Source organism: Hemitrygon akajei, chromosome 13, assembly GCF_048418815.1.
Source record: "Hemitrygon akajei chromosome 13, sHemAka1.3, whole genome shotgun sequence".
In the NCBI taxonomy this organism is placed as follows: Eukaryota; Metazoa; Chordata; class Chondrichthyes; order Myliobatiformes; family Dasyatidae; genus Hemitrygon; species Hemitrygon akajei.
In genome coordinates this window covers 88358070-88382044 of record NC_133136.1, presented here as the reverse complement: position 1 = coordinate 88382044, position 23975 = coordinate 88358070, and the positions used below count along the sequence as shown (strand labels likewise).

General features: G+C 40.2%; 1 protein-coding gene across 1 annotated transcript in view; it reads right to left on the bottom strand.

Annotated features, from left to right (window-relative positions):
- Positions 1-2604: 2604 nt before the first annotated feature.
- The window catches only part of cops4 (COP9 constitutive photomorphogenic homolog subunit 4 (Arabidopsis)), a 55990-nt gene continuing 34619 nt past the window's right edge, over positions 2605-23975 (bottom strand). Inside the window, exons 9-10 of the mRNA XM_073065025.1 lie at positions 11570-11654; positions 2605-3352 (exon numbers count right to left, since the gene is read on the bottom strand). Of these exons, the coding sequence (XP_072921126.1) occupies positions 3219-3352; positions 11570-11654 (219 nt within the window). The 3' untranslated portion in view covers positions 2605-3218. The remainder of the gene's footprint in view (positions 3353-11569; positions 11655-23975) is intronic.

Sequence of the window (23975 nt, the reverse complement as noted above, 5' to 3'; positions counted from 1 at the left end):
AAGAAATTAAATTGGATAGCCAGAACACCACCATTCAATATTCTTGGTTTTTTTTATCTTGACTTCACTTTATTGCCCTTTTTCACATTCCTAGATTCCTGTTTTTTTCCCTGTTTTGATTGAACTTGGTCAGAATCAGATTTAATTTCACTGGCATATAGAACCATTGAACATTACAGCACAGAAACAGGCCTTTTGGCCCTTCTTGGCTGTGCCGAACCATTTTTCTGCCTAGTCCCACTGACCTGCACCTGGACCATATCCCTCCATACACCTCTCATCCATGTACCTGTCCAAGTTTTTCTTAAATGTTAAAAATGAGCCCGCATTTACCACTTCATCTGGCAGCTCATTCCACACTCCCAGCACTCTGTGTGAAGAAGCCCCCACTAATGTTCCCTTTAAACTTTTCCCCCTTCACCCTTAACCCATGTCCTCTGGTTTTTTTCTCCCCTAACCTCAGTGGAAAAAGCCTGCTTGCATTCACTCTATCTATACCCATCATAATTTTATATACCTCTATCAAATCTCCCCTCATTCTTCTACACTCCAGGGAATAAAGTCCTAACCTATTCAACCTTTCTCTGTAACTCAGTTTCTGAAGTCCTGGCAACATCCTTGTAAACCTTCTCTGCATTCTTTCAATATTATTAATATCATTCCTGTAATTCAGTGACCAAAACTGCACACAATACTCCAAATTTATACTCCATATGTTGTGAACTTTAACTTTACGGCAGCAGTACAATGAAATACATGATAGAGAAAAAACTGAGTTACATTATATATACATCTATTAAATAGTTAAGTTAAAAATAAGTAGTACATAAATAACAGAAATAAGCAAGTAGTGAGGTGGTGTTCATGGGTTCAGTGTCTATTTGGAAATCGAGTAACAGAGGGGAAGAAGCTGTTCCTGAGTCACTGAGTGTGTGCCTTCAGGCTTTTGTGCCTCCTGTAACAGCATGAAGAAGGCATGTCCTGGGTGTTGGGGTACCACCATAAGGTATCGCCCCTTGAAGATGTTTTGGTTACTATGGAGGCTGATACCCATGATGGAACTGACTAATTTTACAAGTTTCCGTAACTTATTTTGGTCACGTGCAGAAGCTCCCCTCCTCATACCAGACAGTGATGCAGCCAGTCAGAATGCTCTCCACGGTACATTTGGAGAGGTTTTCGAGTGTTTTGGTTGACAAACCAAATTTCCTCAAACTCCTAATGAATATTAGGAGTTTGTTATCTTTCCTTTTTTATAGCTGCATCAATATGTTAGGACCAGGTTAGATCCTGAGATCCCAGGAACTTGAAATCACTCACTCCCTCCACTTCCGATTGCTCGATGAGGGTTGGTTTGTGTTCCCTTGTCTTCCCTTCCTAAGTCCACAATCAGCTGTTTGGTTTTGCTGACATTGAGTGCAAGGTTGTTGCTGTGACACCACTCAACTAACTGGTATATCTCACTCCTGTACACCCTCTCATCTCCATCTGAGATTCTGCCAACAGTGGTTGTTTCATCATCAAATTTATTGATGCTGTTTGAGCTATGTCTAGCCACACAGTCATGGATGTAGAGAGAGTAGAGCAGTGGGCTAAGTCAGTCTTCAACACACGCACTTCTGGAATAGAAAATTATGACATTTTACAATTCTTTTAATGATTTCTCATCTGAAATCTCAATGGTCAAATTCTTATCCTATGATTACAGTCTGAAGCTCTAGACTCTCCATTCAAGGAAACATCTTCTCGTCACTAACCCCTTCCACCCTTTTGTACTTTATATAGTTCAATAACCCCTCACTTCTCAAACTCCACTGAACAAACCAAAAATATCCCAATTCAAATGTCCTAATATGTTTGGCTTTTATGACAAATAAATGAAATAATTCCTAGAACCAAGAAAAATGTTGGGGTTCTATCTGATGAAAGGTTTACTTATTTTGCCTCTTGAAGGCAGTGGGTCTCCCATATTACCTTGAAGTTCTGGTTGAGTGATAGGCAGCCTTCCTCCAACTTTTTAAGGTCTTAGAAAATATTGTTTTAAGTGGTATAAAAGGTTATAATAATATCTGAAGATAATAGCACAAAAGCTATGAGAAATCAACTGATCCTTACACAAATTACGTTAATTTTTTAGGGGATTTTGTTCTAACAAAGTGGACCCTGAGATTTTGTTATCATTACCTTTCAAGCTCCAAAATTTAAATCAATACTCTAGCTTGTAATGTTATTAACAACGTTGATTTGTAAAAGGATCTAGTGCTTGTTGACTTATCTGCAAAATTACATTGTTATGCATCGTAATTGTTTAAAGGGAACTATTTAAGTGACACGAGAGAAGATGTATTGTTAATGGTAAACTGAATAAAGTTATGAATGAAGCCGACATTGAGTTCTTCAGTACAAACATATGTTATTCATTGAATTATGTCCTTCAAACCAAAGCTTATAAATATGTTGGAGCAGAAAGTGGCATCAGGATATATTACCGATGTATAGAATATAAGGTTTCTTTATTCAGGAGGATTTACAACTATCTACCATGAATAAAACTTTGCAAGGCAGCAGCATGTAAACTGACATTTAAATATGAGCATCACTCACTTTTGAAAACCAAAATCAACCATTGATTTTATTTTTTTAATGAGATATGTAAATCCCAGTTTTTTGTTATAGCAAAGTTATTACATAATAAACAGTTAATTACATGAAAAGAGGATATTCTCAAAGTAATATAGTCCATGTCAATATCTGCTTTAGGATGAGTTTATTTTCTTGAATAACAACTTGTATTAGCACAGATTCCATCTGTTGTTGTCTTCAGATTTCAGCAAAAAACTCCCAAACAATCTGGATCAATTCCTTTAATAATGCATCAAAGATGAAGTTCTTCAGTTTTTCAATTAAACCAGACTGTTTATAGCAAACTGAGTGACAGTCTTCTGAATTCAATAAACAGCAACCAAATTCACTGAACAAATCTCAATTGCCTCATTCAAAGATAACCCCCATGAATGGATCCAGAATTACTGAAGCAAATACTTCCATGTGTAATGCAGAAATGTATATCTTCCTATTCTGCAAAAAAAAATCCACATAACTTCAATTGCAAAGTTAGTTCTGGAAAAACTAGATTCAGTCTTTTAAATAGGGAGGTGAGGGAGGCGGTCAACTGAATTATGGTGGTGGCTACAACTTCATGCATTTGGGTGAGGCTGTTACTGTGACATCTGAGCTTCCATTGCCTGTGCCGTCCACTCAGGGGCAGCCTGGCTGATCTTCTCCAGGAGATTGTTCACTTGGAAACAAAGGGACTGGATTTGTTTGTCCCATGTAGGCAAAGCTTCACGAGCTGGAAGAATAAGACAAATGTTTTAGTCTTGCTAGTACTCCAGTGACAGAAAACATCCTTTGAGCTCTGGGCTACTTGGCCCTTTCATCCTGCTCTGCCATTCAGCAAGATCACAGATCTCTGTCTCTGTACCACTTTCTTATACTAACTCCACATCCATTGATTTCATTAGGGTCCAAAAATGTATTGATCTCTATCCTGAATATACTTAGTGACTAAGCCTCCAGTCTTCCTGGATGGAGAATTCCAAAGATTAACCACTCTGGATGAGAAACTTTCTCAGTCCTTAATGATCAACCCCTTATTCTGAAACTGACCTCTGATTCTAGGTGCTCAGCCAATGGAAACCATAACACCACACCCACCATCAAGCTTCATAAGTATATCCTATGTTTCAATGAGTTCCAATATTTTCCTATATTCAGTATATACTCACTCTGCTTCTCATATGAAAAACTTTCCAGTCGTAGGAATTAATCTGGTGAACCTTTGCTCTGTGCCCTCTATTGCAAGTAAGTATATTTCTCATTAGGAAGGGAGACCCCAGACTTTCACATAATTGTCATTGAGCTATTCATTTTTGCCATCATTTAAATGGAGGACATCACCTGAGAATTAAACTGGCAAAGAATGAAAATTATAGGATAAAAGGCAAAAGGAAATTGATAAGGTTTACTTTTATGCAATTCACTTGTCACTGTTGAAATGGAGTTTACCTAGCACCCACCAGCAACTAAAGGAATAAAACACACAGAGAACAGATTCATTAAAACACATCCAGTGTTCTCAGAGAATGATAGTGTGGCTCAGATGAACAATAACTCACCTTCAGTAAGCCAATATAAACATCTATACAATTTCTTAATACTGTCCATTCATTTAAAATACAGATAACTTAATTTTACACAGAAGTCACTCTAATTGTAATCTTCCACCCACCCAAATTTGTCTATATTCCTCTATATTCTATTAGGGAGGACTATATTTCAAATAATATTTTCTGATATTTACCATCTTTTCACCTAATAGCAGTGCTAGTTGCAATTTTAGCATTTGTACCTGACTGTACTACTTCCAAATAAAACACCCTGCATGAATAAATCTACACACACAAAAAAAAAGGCACATCCAACTCCGCCAATGAGCACATTAGTATGCTGAATGTTTGATAGTACTCACAGTTAGCCAATGAGCACATCAGTATGCTGAATGTTTGATAGTACTCACAGTCAGCCAATGAGCACATCAGTATGCTGAATGTTTGATAGTACTCACAGTCCGCCAATGAGCACATCAGTATGCTGAATGTTTGATAGTACTCACAGTTAGCCAATGAGCACATCAGTATGCTGAATGTTTGATAGTACTCACAGTCCGCCAATGAGCACATCAGTATGCTGAATGTTTGATAGTACTCACAGTCAGCCAATGAGCACATCAGTATGCTGAATGTTTGATAGTACTCACAGTTAGCCAATGAGCACATCAGTATGCTGAATGTTTGATAGTACTCACAGTTAGCCAATGAGCACATCAGTATGCTGAATGTTTGATAGTACTCACAGTCAGCCAATGAGCACATCAGTATGCTGAATGTTTGATAGTACTCACAGTCAGCCAATGAGCACATCAGTATGCTGAATGTTTGATAGTACTCACAGTTAGCCAATGAGCACATCAGTATGCTGAATGTTTGATAGTACTCACAGTCAGCCAATGAGCACATCAGTATGCTGAATGTTTGATAGTACTCACAGTTAGCCAATGAGCACATCAGTATGCTGAATGTTTGATAGTACTCACAGTCAGCCAATGAGCACATCAGTATGCTGAATGTTTGATAGTACTCACAGTCAGCCAATGAGCACATCAGTATGCTGAATGTTTGATAGTACTCACAGTCAGCCAATGAGCACATCAGTATGCTGAATGTTTGATAGTACTCACAGTCAGCCAATGAGCACATCAGTATGCTGAATGTTTGATAGTACTCACAGTTAGCACTTCCTGATTAATACCTGGCTCAATGAAGCTCTGCTTGGGTTACACCTGGAACTTGGTTCCACTTGTTGGTCAGATCTAGGATTCTAGCTGGTGGTTCAGTGGACAGCCACCATCTATCCGTGCTGAGATGAAGTGATGGATGTATTTTGCAGCCTGTTACTCAGCTTTACACCACCTTGTTTCTTTGACCACTGTACTGAAAGTAAAACTAACCTAATAGTAACTTGTCTCCCACAGTCTAAAATCCTGTTGACCTCACTGAAATGAGCTTGTGGTCATGGTAAAATTGTTCAAGCATTCATTCAGCAAACCACTCTGAAGAATCCCATTGCATTAAGATGAAACAGTCTCTTAGTTATGTAGATTGAATGCCTGGATTAATCAAACTTTTAAATTGAGATTAATGACATGGATGAGGGGCTCTTTTGAAGGCTCAGTTAATTGAGCCACTGTTGTTCGGCAGTGTTGAGTTGATCCAGACAAAGAGAGATACATTTCTTTTGTTTCTGATTGGTGCTGAGTGAGCTATTAACCTGAATATTAATTAGGTTTTCTTTACTAACCAGCTCTCCTGTGCTATAGAAATCAAGGGGAAAAGCCTCTGAGATGACAACCTGCTTTGCTTATTGTCTAGTTTCACAGATGTAGAATGCTTTTTGAATAAGTACTCACGGTCAATACCAATGAACCAAAGCACAAGCCATTGCAAGCAGCAGAGAAAGGCAATATGAAGATCATTTAAAATGAAATGTGCTGGATCTGGGCAAGAGTCCAGACCTTATTTTTGAATCAGAATTAATTTCATTGGCATATGTCGTGAAAGATGTTATGCAGCAGTAATACATAATAAAAGCTGTAAATTACAGCACACATTTTAAGTTAAATCAAATAAGTACTGCAAAAAGAGAAAAAAAAAGTAGTGCATGGCTTCAATGTCCATTCAGAAAACTGATGGAGGAGAGGAAGAAGCTGTTCCTGAATTGTTGAGTGTGTGTCTTCAGGCTCCTCTACCTCCTTTCCAATGGTAGCAATGAGAAGAGGGCATGTCCTGGGTGATGGGGGTCAATGATGGACGCCACCTTTTTGAAGCATCACTCCTTGAAGATGTCCTGGATGCTAGTGAGGCTAGTGCCCATGATGGAGCTGACTGCTTTTATAACTTTCTGCAGTTTATTTTGATCCTGTGCAGTGCCTCTCCCCTTAACCAGATGGTGACACAACCAGTTAGACTGCTCTCCAAGGCACATCTGTAAAAATCTGAGTGTGTCTTTGGTGACATACCAAGGCTCCTCAAACTCCTAATGAATATAGCCAAGGCTGTGCCTTCTTTGTAACTGCATCGATATGTTGGACCCAGGATAGATCCTCAGAGATGCTGACACCCAGGAACTTGAAATTGCTCACTGTTTCCACTTCAGATCCCTTGATGAGGACTGGTGTTTATTCACTCGCCTTACTCCTTCTGAAGTCCACAATCAGCTCTTTGGTCTTCCTGATGTTCAGTGCAAGGTTGTTGCTGCGACACCACTCTACCAGCTGGTATATCTCACTCCTGTACACCCTCTCGTCACTCTCTGAAATTCTGCCAGTTGCATCATCAGCAAATTTATAGATGACATTCGAGCTGTGCCTAGTTACACAGTCATGTATGTAGAGAGAGTAAAGCAGTGGGCTAAACATACATCCTTGAGTTGCACCAGTATTGATTATCAGCAAGCTGCATATGTTATTTCCAGTTGTACAGGGAAGTAGAGAGGCACAAGTTCTGGAGCTTTTTGACTAGAACTGTAGGAGTGACTTTGTTAAATGCTAAACTGTAGTCAGTAAACAGCAGCCTGGCGTAAGTATTAGTATTGTCCGGTGATCCAAGGCTGCTTGAAGAACAAATGAGATCTATTGTGGTGATAGGCAAATTGCAGTGGGTCCAGATCCTTGCCGAGATAGGCGTTGATTCTAGCCATAACTAACCTCTCAAAGCACTCCTCACACAGATGTGAGTGCTACTGGACAATAGTAGACAGCTCACCCTGCTCTTCTTGGGCACCGGTATGATTGTTGCCCTTTTGAAGCAGGTGGGAACTTTTGACTGTAACAATGACAGATTGAAAATGTCTTTGAACACACCTGCCAGTTGGTTGGCACAGGTTTTCAGAGCCTTACCAGGTTCACCATTGGTGCCTGTCAGGGTTCACCCACATGAAAGACGTTCTGACACCGACCTCTGAGATCACAGGGTCACTGGGTGCTACAGGTATCCTCATTTCTGTAGTTTTATTTTCCCTTTCAAAGCCACCATAAAGGGCATTGAACTCGTCTGGGAGTGAAGCATCTCTGCCATTCATGATGTTCAGTTTCACTTTGTAGGAAGTAATGGCCTACAAACCCAGCCAGAGTTCACATGCATCCAATTTTGCCTCTAACCTCAATCAGAATTGTTCTTTTGCTCTTGAGATAGCCCTCCATAAGTTGTACCTGGCCTTCTCGTACAGTCCTCGGTCACCAGGCTTGAATGCCACAGTTCTAGCCTTCAGCAGACTACAAATCTCCTGGTTCCTCCATTGCTTTTGATTTGGGTCTGTACGGTATGTTCCCGTAGGCACAAACTCATCCACACAGGTTTTAATGAGGTCAGTGACCTATAGCTCCAGATTCTCCCACAAGAGGAAAAAAATCATCTCTGCAAAGATCCCGTCAATCCTTTTAGGATCTTCAATGTTGATATCAAGGGACTAATATTCTTATGGGCAGATTTACTAAGATTTACTAGAGCTGTTTGGAGTGGTTTAAATTAATATTGCAGGGGGATGGGAACCAGTACATCAGAGCTGAAGGTGAGCCAGCAAGTTTATAAGTAGATGAGGGGTGTAACATGAATGTAAGGAAGGACAAGCCAATGATTGGGTACAAATACCAACAAAGCAAAGAGTTAAATTGTACCAAAGAGGCAAAATTCAAAAGGGCAAAGAATGCAGGACTGAAGGTGTGTATTTAAATGCACGTAGTATTCCGAGTAAGGTGGATGAACTTGTGGTGCAATTACAGATTGGTCAGTATGAAGATGTGGGCTGAAAGAAGGCCATAGTTGGGAGCTTAACATCAAAGGATATACTTGTATTAAAAAGACAGGCAGGAAAGCATGGGTAGTGGTATGACTCTGTTGGTAAGGGATGGAATTACATCATTAGAAAGAGGTGACATAGGGTCAGAGAATGTTGAATCTTTGTGGGTGGAGTTAACAAATTGCAAGGGTAAAAAAAACATTACGAGAATCATATGCAGGTGCCCCCCCCTTTACAAAGGTAGAGCGTTCCTATGAAACCTTTCTTAAGCCAAAATAGTGTAAAGCGAAGAACCATAAATTTATATGGGAAAAATTATATGAGTAACTTTTTTGTAAAGGCGAAAATCCTCTTTGTAATGCGAAATGGAGTAAAGTGGGGGACACCTGTATAGGTCTCCAAATAGTAGGCAATATGTGGGGTTGCGATTGCAAAGGGATCTGGAAAAGGCATGTAATAAAGATAATGACACAATGCTAATGGGGGACTTCAATATACAAGGGGATTGGGAAAATCAGGTTGGCGTCAGATCGCAAGAGAGGAAATTTGTTGAATGCCTACGAGATGGCTTTTTAGAGCAGCTTGTGCTTGAGCCTACTTGGGGAAAGGCTGTCTTAGATTGGGTGTTGTGTAATAACCCAGATCTTATTAGGGAACTTACTGTAAAGGAACCCTTAGGAGACAGTGATCATAATATCATTGAGTTCATATTGCAATTTGAGAGGGAGAAGCAGAAGTCATATGTATCCCTATTGCAATGCAATAAAGGGAATTACATAGATATGAGAGAGGAGCTTGCCGAGGTGGATTGGAGGAGAATACTGGTGGGGATGACGGCAGAGCAAAGATGACTGAAGTTTCTGGGAATAGTTCACAAGGCACAGGATAGATATGTCGCACAAAGAAGAAATTCTCAAATGGCAGGAGTTGGCAACCGTGGCTGACAAAGGAAGTTAAGGACTGCATAAAAGCCAAGGAAAGGGCATACAAAGTAGCAAAAGTGAGTGGGAAGTAGGATAATTGGGAAGCTTTTAAAATCCAACAAATGACAACTAAAAAAGCTATAAGAAGGAAAACGATGAAATATGAGGGCAGACTAGCCAATAATATTTTCAGTTATATGAAGAGCAAAAGGGAGTTTACAACTGATATTGGGCCACAGGAAAAATGATGCTGATGAACTAGTAATGGGGACAAATAAATGGCAGATGGGTACTTTACATCAGTGTTCACTATGGAAGACACTAGCAGTGTGCCAGAGGTCCTGGAGTGTCAGGAAGCAAGAGTGAGTGCTATTGCTACTACAAAGAAAAAAGTGCTAGCCAAACTCAAAGGTCTTAAGGTGGATAAGTCACCTGGGCCAGATAGACTACATCCCAGAGGTCTGAAAAAGTTGCTGAAGAGATAATGGATGTATTGGTCATGATCTTTCAAGAATCACTTGATTCTGGCATGGTCCCAGAGGACTGGAAGATTGCAAATGTCACTCCACTCTTTAAAGGGAAGAAGGCAAAAGAAATTATAGGCCAGTTAGCCTAACCTCAGTGTTGAGGTTAGCATAACCTCAGTAAAGTGTTGGAGTCTATTATTAAGGATGAGGTTTTGAAGTACTTGGAGATTGATGATAAAATAAGTCAAAGCCAGCATGATTTCTGCAAAGGGAAATCTTGTCTGACAAATCTGTTAGAGTTTTTCGAGGAAGTAACAGGCAGAGTGGACAAAGGAGATGCAGTAGATGTCACTTACTTAAGATTTTCAGAAGACATTTAATAATGTGCCTCACATGAGGCTGCTTAACAAGATAAAATCTAAAGGCGTTACAGGAAAGATTTAATGGCATGGATAATGGAATGGTTGACAGGCAAGAGGCAGTGAGTGGGAATAAGAGGGCCTTTTCTGGTTGGCTGCCAGTGACTAGTGGTGTTCCTCAGAGGTCAGTATTAGGACCACTTCTTTTCACATTGTTTATCAATGATTTAGATAATGGAATTGATTGTTTTGTGGCAAAGATGCTGATGATATGAAGATAGATGGAGGGGTAGGTAGTGCTGAGGAAGCAATGCAATTGTAGCAGGACTTAGACAAATTGGAAGATTGGGCAAAAAAGTGGCAGATGGAATACAGTATTGGAAAATGTATGATAATGCATTTTGGTAAAAGGAAAAATAGTGTGGACTATTATCTAAATGGGGAGAAGGTTCAAACAACAGATATGCAGAGGGACTTAGGAGTCCTTGTGCAAGACTCCCAGAAGGTTAATTTACAGGTTGACGGCAAATGCAATGTTGGCATTTATTTCTAGGGCAACAGAATATAAAATCAAGGAGATAATGCTGAGCCTTTATAAGATAGTAATCAGGCCGTACTTGGAGTATTGTCCACAGTTTTGGGCCCCATATCTCAGAAAGGATGTGTTGTCATCGGAGAGAATCCAGAGGAGGTACATGAGGATGATTCTGGGAATTAAGGGGTTAACATATGAGGAGTATTTGGCAGTTTTGGGTCTGTACTCACTGGAATTTAGAAGAATGCAGGGGGGGGGGGGGGGGGAATCCCATTGAAGCCTACCGAATGTTGAAAGGACTAGATAGAGTAGAAGTGGAGATGTTTCCTCTGGTGGGAGTTCCAAAACCCGAGGGCACAGCCTCAAAATTGAGGGTCAACCCTTTATAACAGAAGTAAGGAGGAATATTTTTTAGCCAGAGAGTAGTGAATCTGTGGAATGCTCTGCCATAGGCTGTGGTGGAAGCCAAGTCCATGTGTATTTTTAAGGTGGAAGTTGATCGTTTCCTGATTGGCCAGAGCATCAGAAGATATGGAGAGAAGGCAGATGTATGGAGTTGAGTGGGATCTGGGATCAGCCATGATGGAATGGCAGAGAAGATTTGATAGGCTGAATGGCCTAATTCTGTTCCTATGTCTTTTGATTTTATGTTTCAAGAAAGTCTCTCAATTTAGACACTGCTCAACATGATTTCTTCTTCATAACACCAAGATGACTTTGTCAGATTAACAGGCACAAATCTCTACAACACACTGATGTATTAAGTTACTAAGCTGTCACAGCATCTCATTGTTTCAATGTTCAGAATTATAAAAATACTAACATCAAAAGGAAGTTTTTCAGACAGAATGTGCATACAGAACCACTTACTTTCAAAATGAACGATTCCATCAATTTGATCAATAAATCCATTCATCCGCCCCTCAGTGATCATCTGAGAGGCTATTTTTTCTGCCTAGTGGAAAAAGTACAAAAGGCAACAAATAAATTATCTTTTCAATATTCACAGATAAAGCAGGACACTATATAAATCCACAACTGAAAGGCATTTCGCTAGCCAAGCAAATAGCTAATTAACACTCACTGGAATTCCCAAATGCTAAAGAAGAAATATAATATTTTCATAATGTTCCAGCTGGAAACAGTGATACAGAATTATTGCAATTACAAATGTATTTATTTATTTGCTTTGTACTCGGCAAGGATTACAACCAGTCAACAGGGAATAAACTAAGACTATATGGTGAATTTCAATCCCAAATTAAATATTCTCCGTCCTCTAAAATTAAATATTAAGATGTACAAAATGTTTGTTAAATACAAAGATCAGTCCATATTTTATGAGTAATTTATGCAGAAAACCAGGTAACTGCAAAGGGTTCACAAATTTTTTCTTGCAAATGTATTTCAGGGATAGCCTTTGTAGTTAACAGAGTGCAGACCTTTCATCCTGTCAGTCTAGAATTCATGTTTTAATTCATTAGAAATGCTCCATTAGAAAATGTTACTATGTTAATATGATATAAAAAGCAATTAACAAATAGCTTGGTAAATCATTACAGATCATTTGCAGTAGTAAACTCATCCTTCACACAGAAAGAGCAGAGAAAATCTACTCAGCAAATGTAGTACATAAAATTAAATACATATGCAAGTTAATAAAAACATTGCTGCACACGCAAGTGGGAGACAAAGATCCTAGGCTAATTGTTAAAATCCTGGATAAGGAGAGAGCAATTTAGAGATATATATATTACGCTTCAAACACAGAACTTCCCAGGCACAGAAAGTTAAAACTGTCCTGATGAAGGGTCTCGGCCCAAAACGTCGACAGCGCTTCTCCCTATAGATGCTGCCTGGCCTGTTGTGTTCTACCAGCATTTTGTGTGTGTTGTTGTTTGAGTATACTGGATTAGATTTTCTGGCAAGACTAATGAAGATGACAGTGCTTGCTGTTTTAAAAAGAAAGCTGACAGAAATCTCAAGCTATCATACATACATACAAACAAACAGTATATTAAAACCATAAAATTTGAAAGCAAGGTCCAATTTTCCATAAGCTGCAGTACACCTACTCTTCACTGATATATGCATAACTATTTCATTGCTAAATCTATGAACTTTTGGTGCCTATAAAATAGATACACAGAAAACTTCAGGGCTTGTCCAATTGTATGATTCTTTTAAGCATGTGATGTCATAATTTTAACTTTTATAAGTGAAAATTAACATAGAAAATTAATTTTTACAGTGCAGAATTTAATTTATTCAGATTTCAATTAAGTTTGATTCTAAAACATAACCATTGATTTTTCAGGCAGCACACCAACTTCCTATGGGTTGCTCCTGAATAATTTCAAGTCAACATTTCCTATTTAGATTGATTAGGTGCCAATAAATTAAATGGGGAGTCCTAGTTAAAGCTATCCTGTACCTCTTACATTGTAGTGGGATTGCTGAGTTCTGCAACCAAGCCTGACCTGGGGAACTATATGAATGGCAAAACTAGGGCAAGTCTAGGCTGCAAATTCTTCAGATGCTGTACTGAACAGTTTGATGGTGAAGGGAGAATGGCAGAGATATATTGTATCCACAGAAGGCTGGGATGCCTTCCAGATGTATGCTCAGAAGACAGCCGCTAAAGATAGCTGATGGGGCCAATGACAGCAGCCAAGACCCAGAACCTGAATGCAGCAAAGCAAGATATTCAATAATTTGATGTGAATGGTTACAATCAATGAATGCCAAATTCTTACCAATTATATGACCAGTCGCTGACACATCTGCTTCACTTACCTCCAATCTACATCAACTTTCCTTCAGCCTATATAATCATTCACTTCTTAATCATTCGCACAGCACTGCTGCAGCGGCTTTAGCAGGATGCACGAGCCAGTTGTTAAACCATGGCAAGGACATCATCCAAACAGATTGCATGACACTCACTGACATTTCTGGGTCCTCAGCTCAAATAGCAAACTACTACAACCCTGACACATTCTCTTCTTTTCCCCAAAAGAAAATGAGTTCCATTGGCTTTCTTTGTTTTGATGCTGCTTGTAAGGAGACAAATCTCAAGGTTGTATAAAGTATACATACTTTGATAATAAATGTTCTTTGAACTTTGACACCACGGAGTGCTAAAAGACTTCTGTAAAGCACTTATTGTATCAAAAGTGTCCTTTCAGAATGGCAATGGTCTATCCCTGTACTCTTTGCATTTAAACACAATCATAGTCTACACATGCTGGTGACTTACACATCATCATCATCACCTAGTAGTCTCTTATTGATTTGCTGAGTGAGCTAAAATAGAAGTTACACTGCAGACTGCTGCAAAATAAAATTATAAGATTACCCAAGAATGCTTGTTAGTGACATGCACTGTGTGCTGGATCCATTTCTGTTGAAGTTCAAGGTAGAATTGTCATGTAAAGTTCCATAAGGGAATGTGCACTCAATGGCACTCGATCAGTGAATATGTAGTGAAAGTTAAGTTTCATGTTCGCTGTCTGTATTCCAGGCTCTTTCAAGAAATACAATTTCTGCTCTGATTTAAACTGCAGTTAAGGCTGCTGGAGGTGGAGGATGTCATTAATGACCTGTTCATTTTTACTACAAGTCACTACATATGGCATCACAGATACTCCCCTAACATTCAAAGCAGAAATGGCCTCCTGTTGATATCCTCTTTCCTTCTGTCTTTAGCAGCTTGTAAAGTTCTGTGTACCCTCTGCTTATTTATCCAAGCACTCTGTATTACAATGGAATGCCTATCAATACACCCATGCCTGGGAGAAACTGGTTTGCTCGGAAGACACCAAAACCTTCCACATTTCCATGAAGACTTATGTAACTTGACACAATGCTCAACTACTGAACAGATTACAGAGTAACATCTATTAGAAATATGCCAACTAACCTGCAATTAATCTGGTCAAGAAAACTCTCAATTTTTAAAATTTACACTAATAAAATCATAGTCTATAATAACCAGCCCTCCCCAAATTTCCTGGAACCTTTGCCAACACTGATTTTGACATCATTTATCCTTAGAGATGCTTGGCATCCATTTTATTTATCAAGATGTGGGTTGCAACTTGTTTCAAACAGAAATGGAAACTTTGCCTGCTTATCTGCCGGCAGACCTAGGAAGTTATCACACTGATATTGGCTTCATATTTAGTGTTGCTTCTCTAATCATCTTCATTCAATGTAGTATTGGCATACATAATAAAATGTAATCAGAAATTATCTGGAAGAATATCAAGATGTCAAAGCTTATGACACTAAGATAAAAAGGAGATGGTTAACATTGTAAAAGGTAGCTACAAAGTACAGGAGAACTGTGTTCAGGTTGGAAGGGGAAATAAGTGACAGATGTAGCTTAAGTTAAAAAATTTAAATATGCATAAAGCGTATTTCAGCACATTTTCTAGAGATGATCAGGAATGACATCTGGGGTGATGATAAAAAAATTCCTGAACCAATAACTGGCAAATGGTAAGAAAAAAATTGAAACATTAAGACAAAAGAGAATATAGATTATGGAAAATGGAACAACTACAAAAAAAACTTGGAAAACTCAGCATGTCAAACAAAAATCTGTGGAGGCAAGAGCTGGATGTTTAGGTTTCAAGTCGAGTGAGACACTGCACCCAAAATGTCAAGATACACCTACTGCTTGACACATTGACTCCCCCCCCCCCCCCCAGTACTCTTTTTCTTTTACTGGAATGTTAATTTCACAAAAGGAACAAAATGTGGACATTAACAGTTCAACCAGTATCGATCTCCTCTATAACATACCAGGTATAATTTTGGAGCCTTCACTAAAGGAAAAATGTAATCAAGCTGAGAAACACACAAAAAGGAGCTACCAATAATAAAACCAGGATATTGATTTAAAACTAGGATAGTTATGGGTCATAAAAACTGGCAGAAGAGAAGATATTCAAGTAAATAATGATCAATAATGCACTTGATCACTGGGAATCACTTGATTTGGAACAGGCTAGCAGTAAAATTAGAAAATGGGCCAAGGCAGGCCTAAGAAATAGACAATCATTTCATATTGAACAGCAAGAAAATGGTTTTTATCTTGGCCCATAAAATTTTCAAGGTCTCTTTGAAACACTGGATAATGTTGCAATCTCTCTCTAATAAATTCAGGCACGAAGCAATGTTTAGCTGTTAAATTGGGCTTTCTATCAGACACAGTATACTTACCCTGAGCAAAAAAAATCTCTGATCTTTTAATATTACCGTAGATGAAATTTCCATCACAAGGATGTAGTTTCTGTTTAATGTAAAAAGTCACCAAATATTCCTCCCAAGATACTAATTAAGCTAGTGAATGCAGATCTGTACGAGCACAGAAACAAAGTACTTCGTCATTTTTTTCAAAAATTAAATGAATAAGGTCATAGAGCACCAGAGCACAGAAAAAGGCCCTTTCACCAATCTAGTCTGTGCCAGACTGTTAATCCTTCCCAACCCATAGACCCTCCCTGGTCCATAGCCCTCCATACCCCTCCCACCCATGTACCTATCCAAACCTCCCTGAAATGTTGCATCCACCCTGCACCCAGCACTTCTGCTAGCAATTCTTAGGTGATCTTTGGGATGAGCACCCCACATGGGTTGATCTTCTGGTCAAGATGCCACCTGTATACAACACTCCTTCAGTTGACATCTTCTGGGATAGATCATGAAACCATATATTTCACTTCTTTTATGTCTTTTATGTTTGTTTTTCATCTTGAATGCGACCTACAGTTTGGAGATCATTTGGGTGTTTCAGCGCTCAGTAGTCTCCAAGAGGATTCCTGGAGGCAGAGGCAGCATGCACAAACCTCGTGTTGAGAACACTGTGAGCCAACGTTCAACTGCACTCCACCAATCAAAGTGACAAGGGAGATTGAACTGCCTGCTTTTTTTTCCAAGATCGCTGGGGGAATCATTCTGCTGCTGAGAAGGGAGACTGTCTTTTTAAATCGCTGGTGAGATCAGTCTGCTGCCAGAGAGGGAACGTTTTCTGTGTTTTGGATGTAGACTTGGACTGTGAACTTCTTTTTATCAGTCTTACGGTTTTTTTCTGTATTCTGTGTTTCTCATCTAACCTTTCTCATTTTTGTGCGTGGGAGGGGAATTTGGGGGTTGATGTGCCAGTTTCATTTTTGTTTGTTTTTTGGAGTGGGGAGGAGGGATTTGAGGGTTGATGATCCTGCTGCCATTCTTTTCTTTCTTGGTTTTGTGGCTATCTGGAGAAAAAGAATTTTAGAATACTTTGACAATAAATGAACCTCTGAAGCATGAATTTCTTCCTCTCCTGTCCTATGACATGGTCATTTCGCAACAAAGACCAAAGTCAATGAGGACAATCACCATTATCAGTGATCATCCCCCTCAACAACAGGTATATCACTTTGGATACTGTTGGCAGGAATGACCTCGCAGAGGAAAGTCACAGCGGTTGGGCCCTCAGCATTCTTAAGTGGGTGGGTGGTCCATGTAGTTACCAATGACAAGAGTGACAAGGTTCTGCAAAGGGAGGTCAGGGAGTTAGATGCTGTTAGAGGCAGAACCTCCAGGTTGTAATCTCAGGATTGCTACCTATGCCATGTGCTAGTGAGGCCAGAAATAGGATGATTATACAATTTAACACGTGGCTAAGGAATTGGTGTAGGAGGAAGAGCATCACATTTTTGGATCATTGGGCTCTCTTGCAGGGAAGGTGGGACCTGTACAGAAGAGACAATTTGCACCTGAACTGGAAGGGGAACAAATATTCTAGCGAGAAGATTTGCTAATGCTGCACAGTGGGGTTTAAACCAGAGTTTCAAGGGGATGGGAATCAGAGTGCCAGAACAATTAGTGGGGAGGTCTTGGAGACATATGTTCCAATGTTCAAGGGTTCATTTATTATCAAAATATACAACTCTGAAATTTTTCTTCTCCAGTTAGCCATTAAACCAAGAAAGAAAAGAAAGGCAACATGGTCACCAACCCCAAATCCCCTTACAGCATGAAAAAACAAACAAAAATGGAACAGGCACATTGACCACCAAATCCACCAACCCCCACCCAACAACAAATCCTGAGAAAGATCGGGCAAAAACACAGAATACAAAAAAATAAGTCCACATCCAAAGCACAGAAAATCTGGGCAATATTCTCTGGGCACAGCGGCAAGCTCTCGCCTCTCTGGAAACACAGCACAGCAACTCTCAGTGATCAAAAGGCAGGCAGCTTGTGCACACCTTCTGCATTTATCTCAATGTTCAATCCCCCTTGCCAGTTTAATCGGTGCACTATGGAAGTTTTTATTGGCTCACAGCAGCCTGCCCGCCCTGAGGTTCGCTCATACTGCCTTTGCCTCTCAGAATTCTCTCAGAGAATGCAGAGCACTGGAACACCCAAACAATCTCCAAAGAGCAAATCACAGGCTCCAACAGTTCCAGAATCACATCGAAGACAATAAACAGACGTAAAAGAGATAAGAGAAGTGAAATATATGGATTCATGATCTATCTGGAAGATGTTGACTGAAGGAGTGTTGTACGCAGGTGCCATCTTGACCAGAATGTTGGTAAGACATCAGACAAAGTCAGGAATCAAAAGGTTGAGCATGGTGTCCAGTGTCCTGAGCTGCGAATATTTCAATACAAGAAGAATCATAAGAAAGGTAGATGAGCACAGGCACAAAGCATGGATCAACACCTGGAATTATGAGTTGTAGCCATTATTGAAACACTTGTGGGGGGGGGGGGGTAGAACTGGCAGCTCAATATTCTGGGGTTCCATTGTTTTAGACATGACCAAGTGGGAGGGAGTAAAGGAGGAGAGGTGGCATTACTAGTCAGGGAAAATGTCACAGCAGTGCTCAGTCAGGACTGACTGGAGAACGTGTCTAGTGAGGCATTCTGGGTGGAACTGAGAAATAAGAAAGGTATGACCACGTTAATGTGGCTATATTTCAGACCACCCAAAAGTTCATGGGATTTAGACGAGCAGTTTGTAGACAGATCGCAGATTGTTCCAAGAAACTTAAGATATTTTAACTTTCCATATATTGACTGGGACTCCCATACTGTAAAACGACTACATGGGATAGAGTTTGTCAAACGTGTTCAGGAAAGTTTCCTTAATCAGTAAGTCCCAACGAGAGAGTGTGCTTTAGTTGATTTGCTATTAGGAATGAGACACAGCAGGTGACAGGAGTTTGTGTAGAGCAACACTTTGCATCTAGTAATCACAATGCCATTATAGTTTCAAAGTAAATAAGCTAAAAGATAGGTCTGATCCACAGGTTGGGATTCTAAATTGGAGAAAGGCCGATTTTGATAGTATCAGAAATGATCTGGCAAGTGTGGACTGGGGCAGGCTGTTTTCTGGCAAACATGTACTTGGAAAATGGGAGGACTTCAAAGTGAAATTTTGGGAGTACAGAGCTTGTATGTGCATGTCTGAATAAAAGGTAAAGATAACAAGTGTAGGTAACCTCAGTTTTTAATAGATATTGAGGCCCTGGTTAAGAGGAAAAAAAGTAATGCATAGCAAGTATAGACAGTTGAGGTGCTTATGGAGTATAAGAAATACCAGACAACAGTTAAAAATAAATCAGAAGGGCTAAACAAAGGCAATGAGGTTGCCCTGTAGCAGAAAAGTGAAGGAGAAAGCTAAGGGATTCTACAGATATGTTAACAACAAAAGGATTGCAAGGGACAAAAGTGGTCCTCTGGAAGATCAGAATAGTAAACAATGTGTGGAGCCAAAAGAGATGGAGAAGATCTTAAATACATTTTTTGCATCTGTATTTACTCAGGCGACAGACACATAGTCTAGAGAAGTGAAGCAAAGCCGCATCAACTTCATGGACCCTATACACATTACAGAGGAGGAGACGTTTGCTGTCCGGAGGCAAATCAGGGTGGATAAATCCCCAAGCCTGAAAAGGTGTTCCCTCAGACCCTATGGGAGGCAAATGCAGAATTTGCCAGGGCCCTTTAATTATATTTAAATCATCCTTAGTGGCAGGAGGGATTATAGAGTATTGGAGGATAGCCAATGTTGTTCTGCAGTTTAAGAAAGGCTCTAAACATAAACCAGGAAGTAATAGGCTGGTGAGTCTGACATAATGTGGGAAAGTTATTGGGAGGTATTCTACGGGACTGGATATACAATTATTTGGATAGACATGAAGTAATTAAGGATTGTCAGCATGGCTTCATGTGTGGTAGGTCATGTCTAACCAATCTTACAGAGTCTTTAGAGGAAGATACCAGGAAGGTGGATGAATGCAAGGCAGTGGATGTTTCTACATGGACTTTATCAAGGCATTTGACAGTGTCCCACATGGGAAGTTGGTCAAGAACGTTCAGACACCTGGTATTCAAGATGAGTTAAAAGAATGGATTAGACATTGTGGGAGAAGCCAGTAGATGGTTGCCCCTCTGACAGGAGGCCTGTGACAAGTGAAGTGCCACAGGGATTGGTGCTGGATCCATTGCTGTTTGTCATCTATATCAACAATCCGGATGATGATCTGGTTAACTGGATCTGCAAATTTGTGGATGACACCAAGATTGAGGATATAGTGGACAGCAAAGAGGATTATCGTGGCTTGCAGCAGGATCTAGATCAGGTGGGAAAATGGGCTAAAAAAATGACAGATGGAATTTAATGCAGATAAGCATGAAGTTTTACACTTTGGTAGGACCAAGCAGGGTAAGTCTTACACAGTGAATGGTAGGGCATTGAGGAGTGCAGTAGATCAAAGGAATCTGGGAATACAGGTCTATAATTCATTGAAACTGTCAGCACAGGTAGATAGGGTTGTAAAGGAAGCTTCCAAAATCAAAGTATCAAGTATGGGAGATGGGATGTTATACTGAAGTTGTATAAGATGTTGGTGAAGTCTAATGTGGAGTATTTTATGCAGTTTTTGGCCACCTACCTACAGGAAAGATGTAAGTAAGGTTGAAAAAGTACAGAGAAAATTACAAGTTTGTTGCTGGGTCTGGAGGACAGGAATTATAAGGAAAGATTGAATAGGTTAGGGCTTCATTCCTTAGAATGTAGAAGATTGAGAAGAGATTTGATAGAGGTATACAAAATTATGAAGGGTATAGATAGAGTAAATGCAAGCAGGCTTTTCCCACTGAGGCTGGGTGGGACTACAACCAGAGGTAAAAGGTGAGAAGTTTACAGGGAACATGAGAGGAAACTTCTTCACTCAGAGGGTTGTGAGAGTGTGGAATAAGCTGCCAGCACAAGTGGTGCATGCCAGATTGATTTCAACGTTAAAGCAAAGCTTGAATAGGTACATGGATAGTGGGGGTATGGAGGGCTATGGTCCCAGTGCAGGTCAATGGGAGTAGGCAGTTTAAATTGTGTCAGCATGGGCTAAATGGGCTGAAGGCCTGTTTCTGTGCTGTACTTTTCTATGTTTCTATCTTTAATTTGCCAATACCTTATGGCCTACCATTTAAAAGTGATTCCTGCCGTCTATGCTTCCAAGATGGAGTAAGTATAGTAGGCTTCCTCCTATTAGATTAGTTTATCGTCGTATACACAATACACGCATTAAATGTAAATAGGACTACCTTTTTATCATAGAACAGACCAACAGAGTAAAGAAATCTATGTTTTTTGGTTTACAATTATCTACAGATCACAGCAGCTATGTGATTCAATATTGTTTACATTTCTATCCCTGCATACAATGGAGAAGACACGGCTCCGGTCAAGATGGCGCAACAGAACAACGTTATCTCAGGCAACATCTTCCATGTAGTCCACGATACTGTTTCTTACAGTTCTTTTCCGTCTTCTTTTTATTTTAAATATGTTTCTGGTATTGCTGAGGTCTGTGATCTACAGTTCGAGTCTCTGAGAAGATTTCAGGAGGCGAGCGGCCATTTTCGCCAATCTTGCCGATTAAACCGTTGAGAAGGATTGAACCATTGAGGTGAGTACGGAAGGCGAGTGAGCGCTCAGCGCCAACTACCAGCCTTTTGCTCACAGCTCCTGAAGGAAGGTGCCTGTGTTTGACAGTCTTTCACTCCCTCGATCCTGTCGGAGGATGATACCGAAGTTCTGGGTCTGCAATTTATGGATTGGACCGTGATTTACTCGGACTCTTTCAGTTTTATATTCTGTGTTTTTGCCTGTTCTTTCTTCTGGTTGTTTGCACGATGTGTTTGCTTTCTCATGCGAGGGGGTGTTTGATGTTCTTTTAGTCACTTGCACAATTTGTTATTTTGTGCATGGTTAGAGTAAATGTAAAGAGTTGAAAGGACAATATTCATAAGATATGGGATCAGAATTAGGCCATTTAGCGCATCGAGATGCTCCACTATTACATCATGGCTGATCCAGTTTCCCTCTCAGCCCCAAAATCCTGCCTTCTCCCTGTATCCCTTCATGCCCTGATTAATCAAGAATCTATCAACCTTTGTCTTAAATATACCCAATAACTTGGCCTCCACAGCAGCCTGTGGTAATGCAATCCACAGATTCCTTCTCATCTCCATTCTAAATAGGACACCCCTCTCTATACTGAGGCTGTGTCCACTGGTCTTGGATTCTCCCACCTAAACATCCTCCCCACATCCATTCTATCAGGGCCATTCAACATTCGTTAGGTTTCAATGAGGTCAGCCCTCATTCTTTTGAATTCCAGTGAGTCGAGGCCCAGAGCCATCAAACATTCCTCATATGACAAGTATCAATTCCGGTATCATTTTCATGAACCTCCTATGAGCCCTCTCCAATGTCAGCATTCCTTTCTTAGATAAAGGGCCCAAAACTGTTCACAATACTCCAAGGGAGGCTTCTCTAGTGCCTTATAAAGACTCAACATTATATCATTGCTTTTATATTCTAGTCCTCTCAAAATGAATGCTATCATTGCATTTGCCCTCCTTACCACTGACTCAACTTGCAAATTAACCTTTAAGTAATCCTGCACGAACACGCCCAAGTCCCTTTGCACAACAGATTTTTGAATTTTTTCTCCATTTTGAAAATAGTCTACCCTTTTATTTCTTCTACCAAAGTCCATGACCATACACTTCCCAGCACTGTATTCCATCTGCCACTTTTTTTGTCCATTCTCTCATCTGTTTCTGTAGCCTCTGGTAGGTTCTCTACTTCCTCAAAACTACTTGCCCCTTTACTTTACCTTATTGTCACAAAACAATTGATACTAGAGCGTACAATCATCACAGCGATATTTGATTCTGCACTTCACGCTCCCTTAAGTACAAATCGAAGTAAATATAATAAAAATTTAAATTATAAATCATAGTTAGAAAATAGAAAAGGGAAAGTAAGGTAGTGCAAGTCAGGTCCAGATATTTGGAAAGTATGGCCCGGATCTGGGTCAGGATCCGTTAAGTAGTCTTATCACAGTTGGAAAGAAGCTGTTCCCAAATCTGGCCGTACGAATCTTCAAGCTCCTGAACCTTCTCCCAGAGAGAAGAGGGACAAAAAGTGTGTTGGCTGGGTGGGTCGTGTCTTTGATTATCCTGGCAGCACTGCTCTGACAGCGTGCTGTGTAAAGTGAGTCCAAGGATGGAAGATTGGTTTGTGAGATGTGCTGGGCTATGTTCACGATCTTCTGCAGCTTCTTCTGGTCTTGTACAGGACAACTTCCATACTAGGTTGTGATGCACCCTAGAAGAATGCTTTCTACGGTGCATCTATAAAGATTAGTGAGGGTTTTAGGGGACAGGCCAAATTTCTTCAGCTTTCTCAGGAAGTAAAGGCGCTGGTGGGCCTTCTTGGCAATGGACTCTGCTTGGTTAGACCAAGTCAGGTCATTTGTGATATTCACCCCGAGGAACTTAAAGCTTTTGACCTGTTCCACCTGCGCACCACCGATGTAGATGGGGTCGTGCAGTCTGCTGCTCCTTCTGAAGTCAACAACCAATTCCTTCGTCTTGCTGACATTGAGGAATAGGTTATTGTCTTCGCACCATGCCACCAGGTTCTTAATTTCCTCTTTGTACTCAGACTCATCATTACCCAAGATACAGCCTACAACTGTGGTGTCATTAGCAAACATATATTGAGTTTGATGGAAACTTGGCTACACAATCATGGGTGTACAGTGAGTACAGCAGGGGCTGAGTACACAGCCTTGTGGGGCACCGGTGCTCAGAGTGATTGTAGAGGAGAGCTTGTCCCCTATTTTTACAGCCTGGGTCCTGTCTGTGAGGAAGTTGAAGATCCAGCTGCAGATTTGAGTGCTAAGACCCAGGTTCCAGAG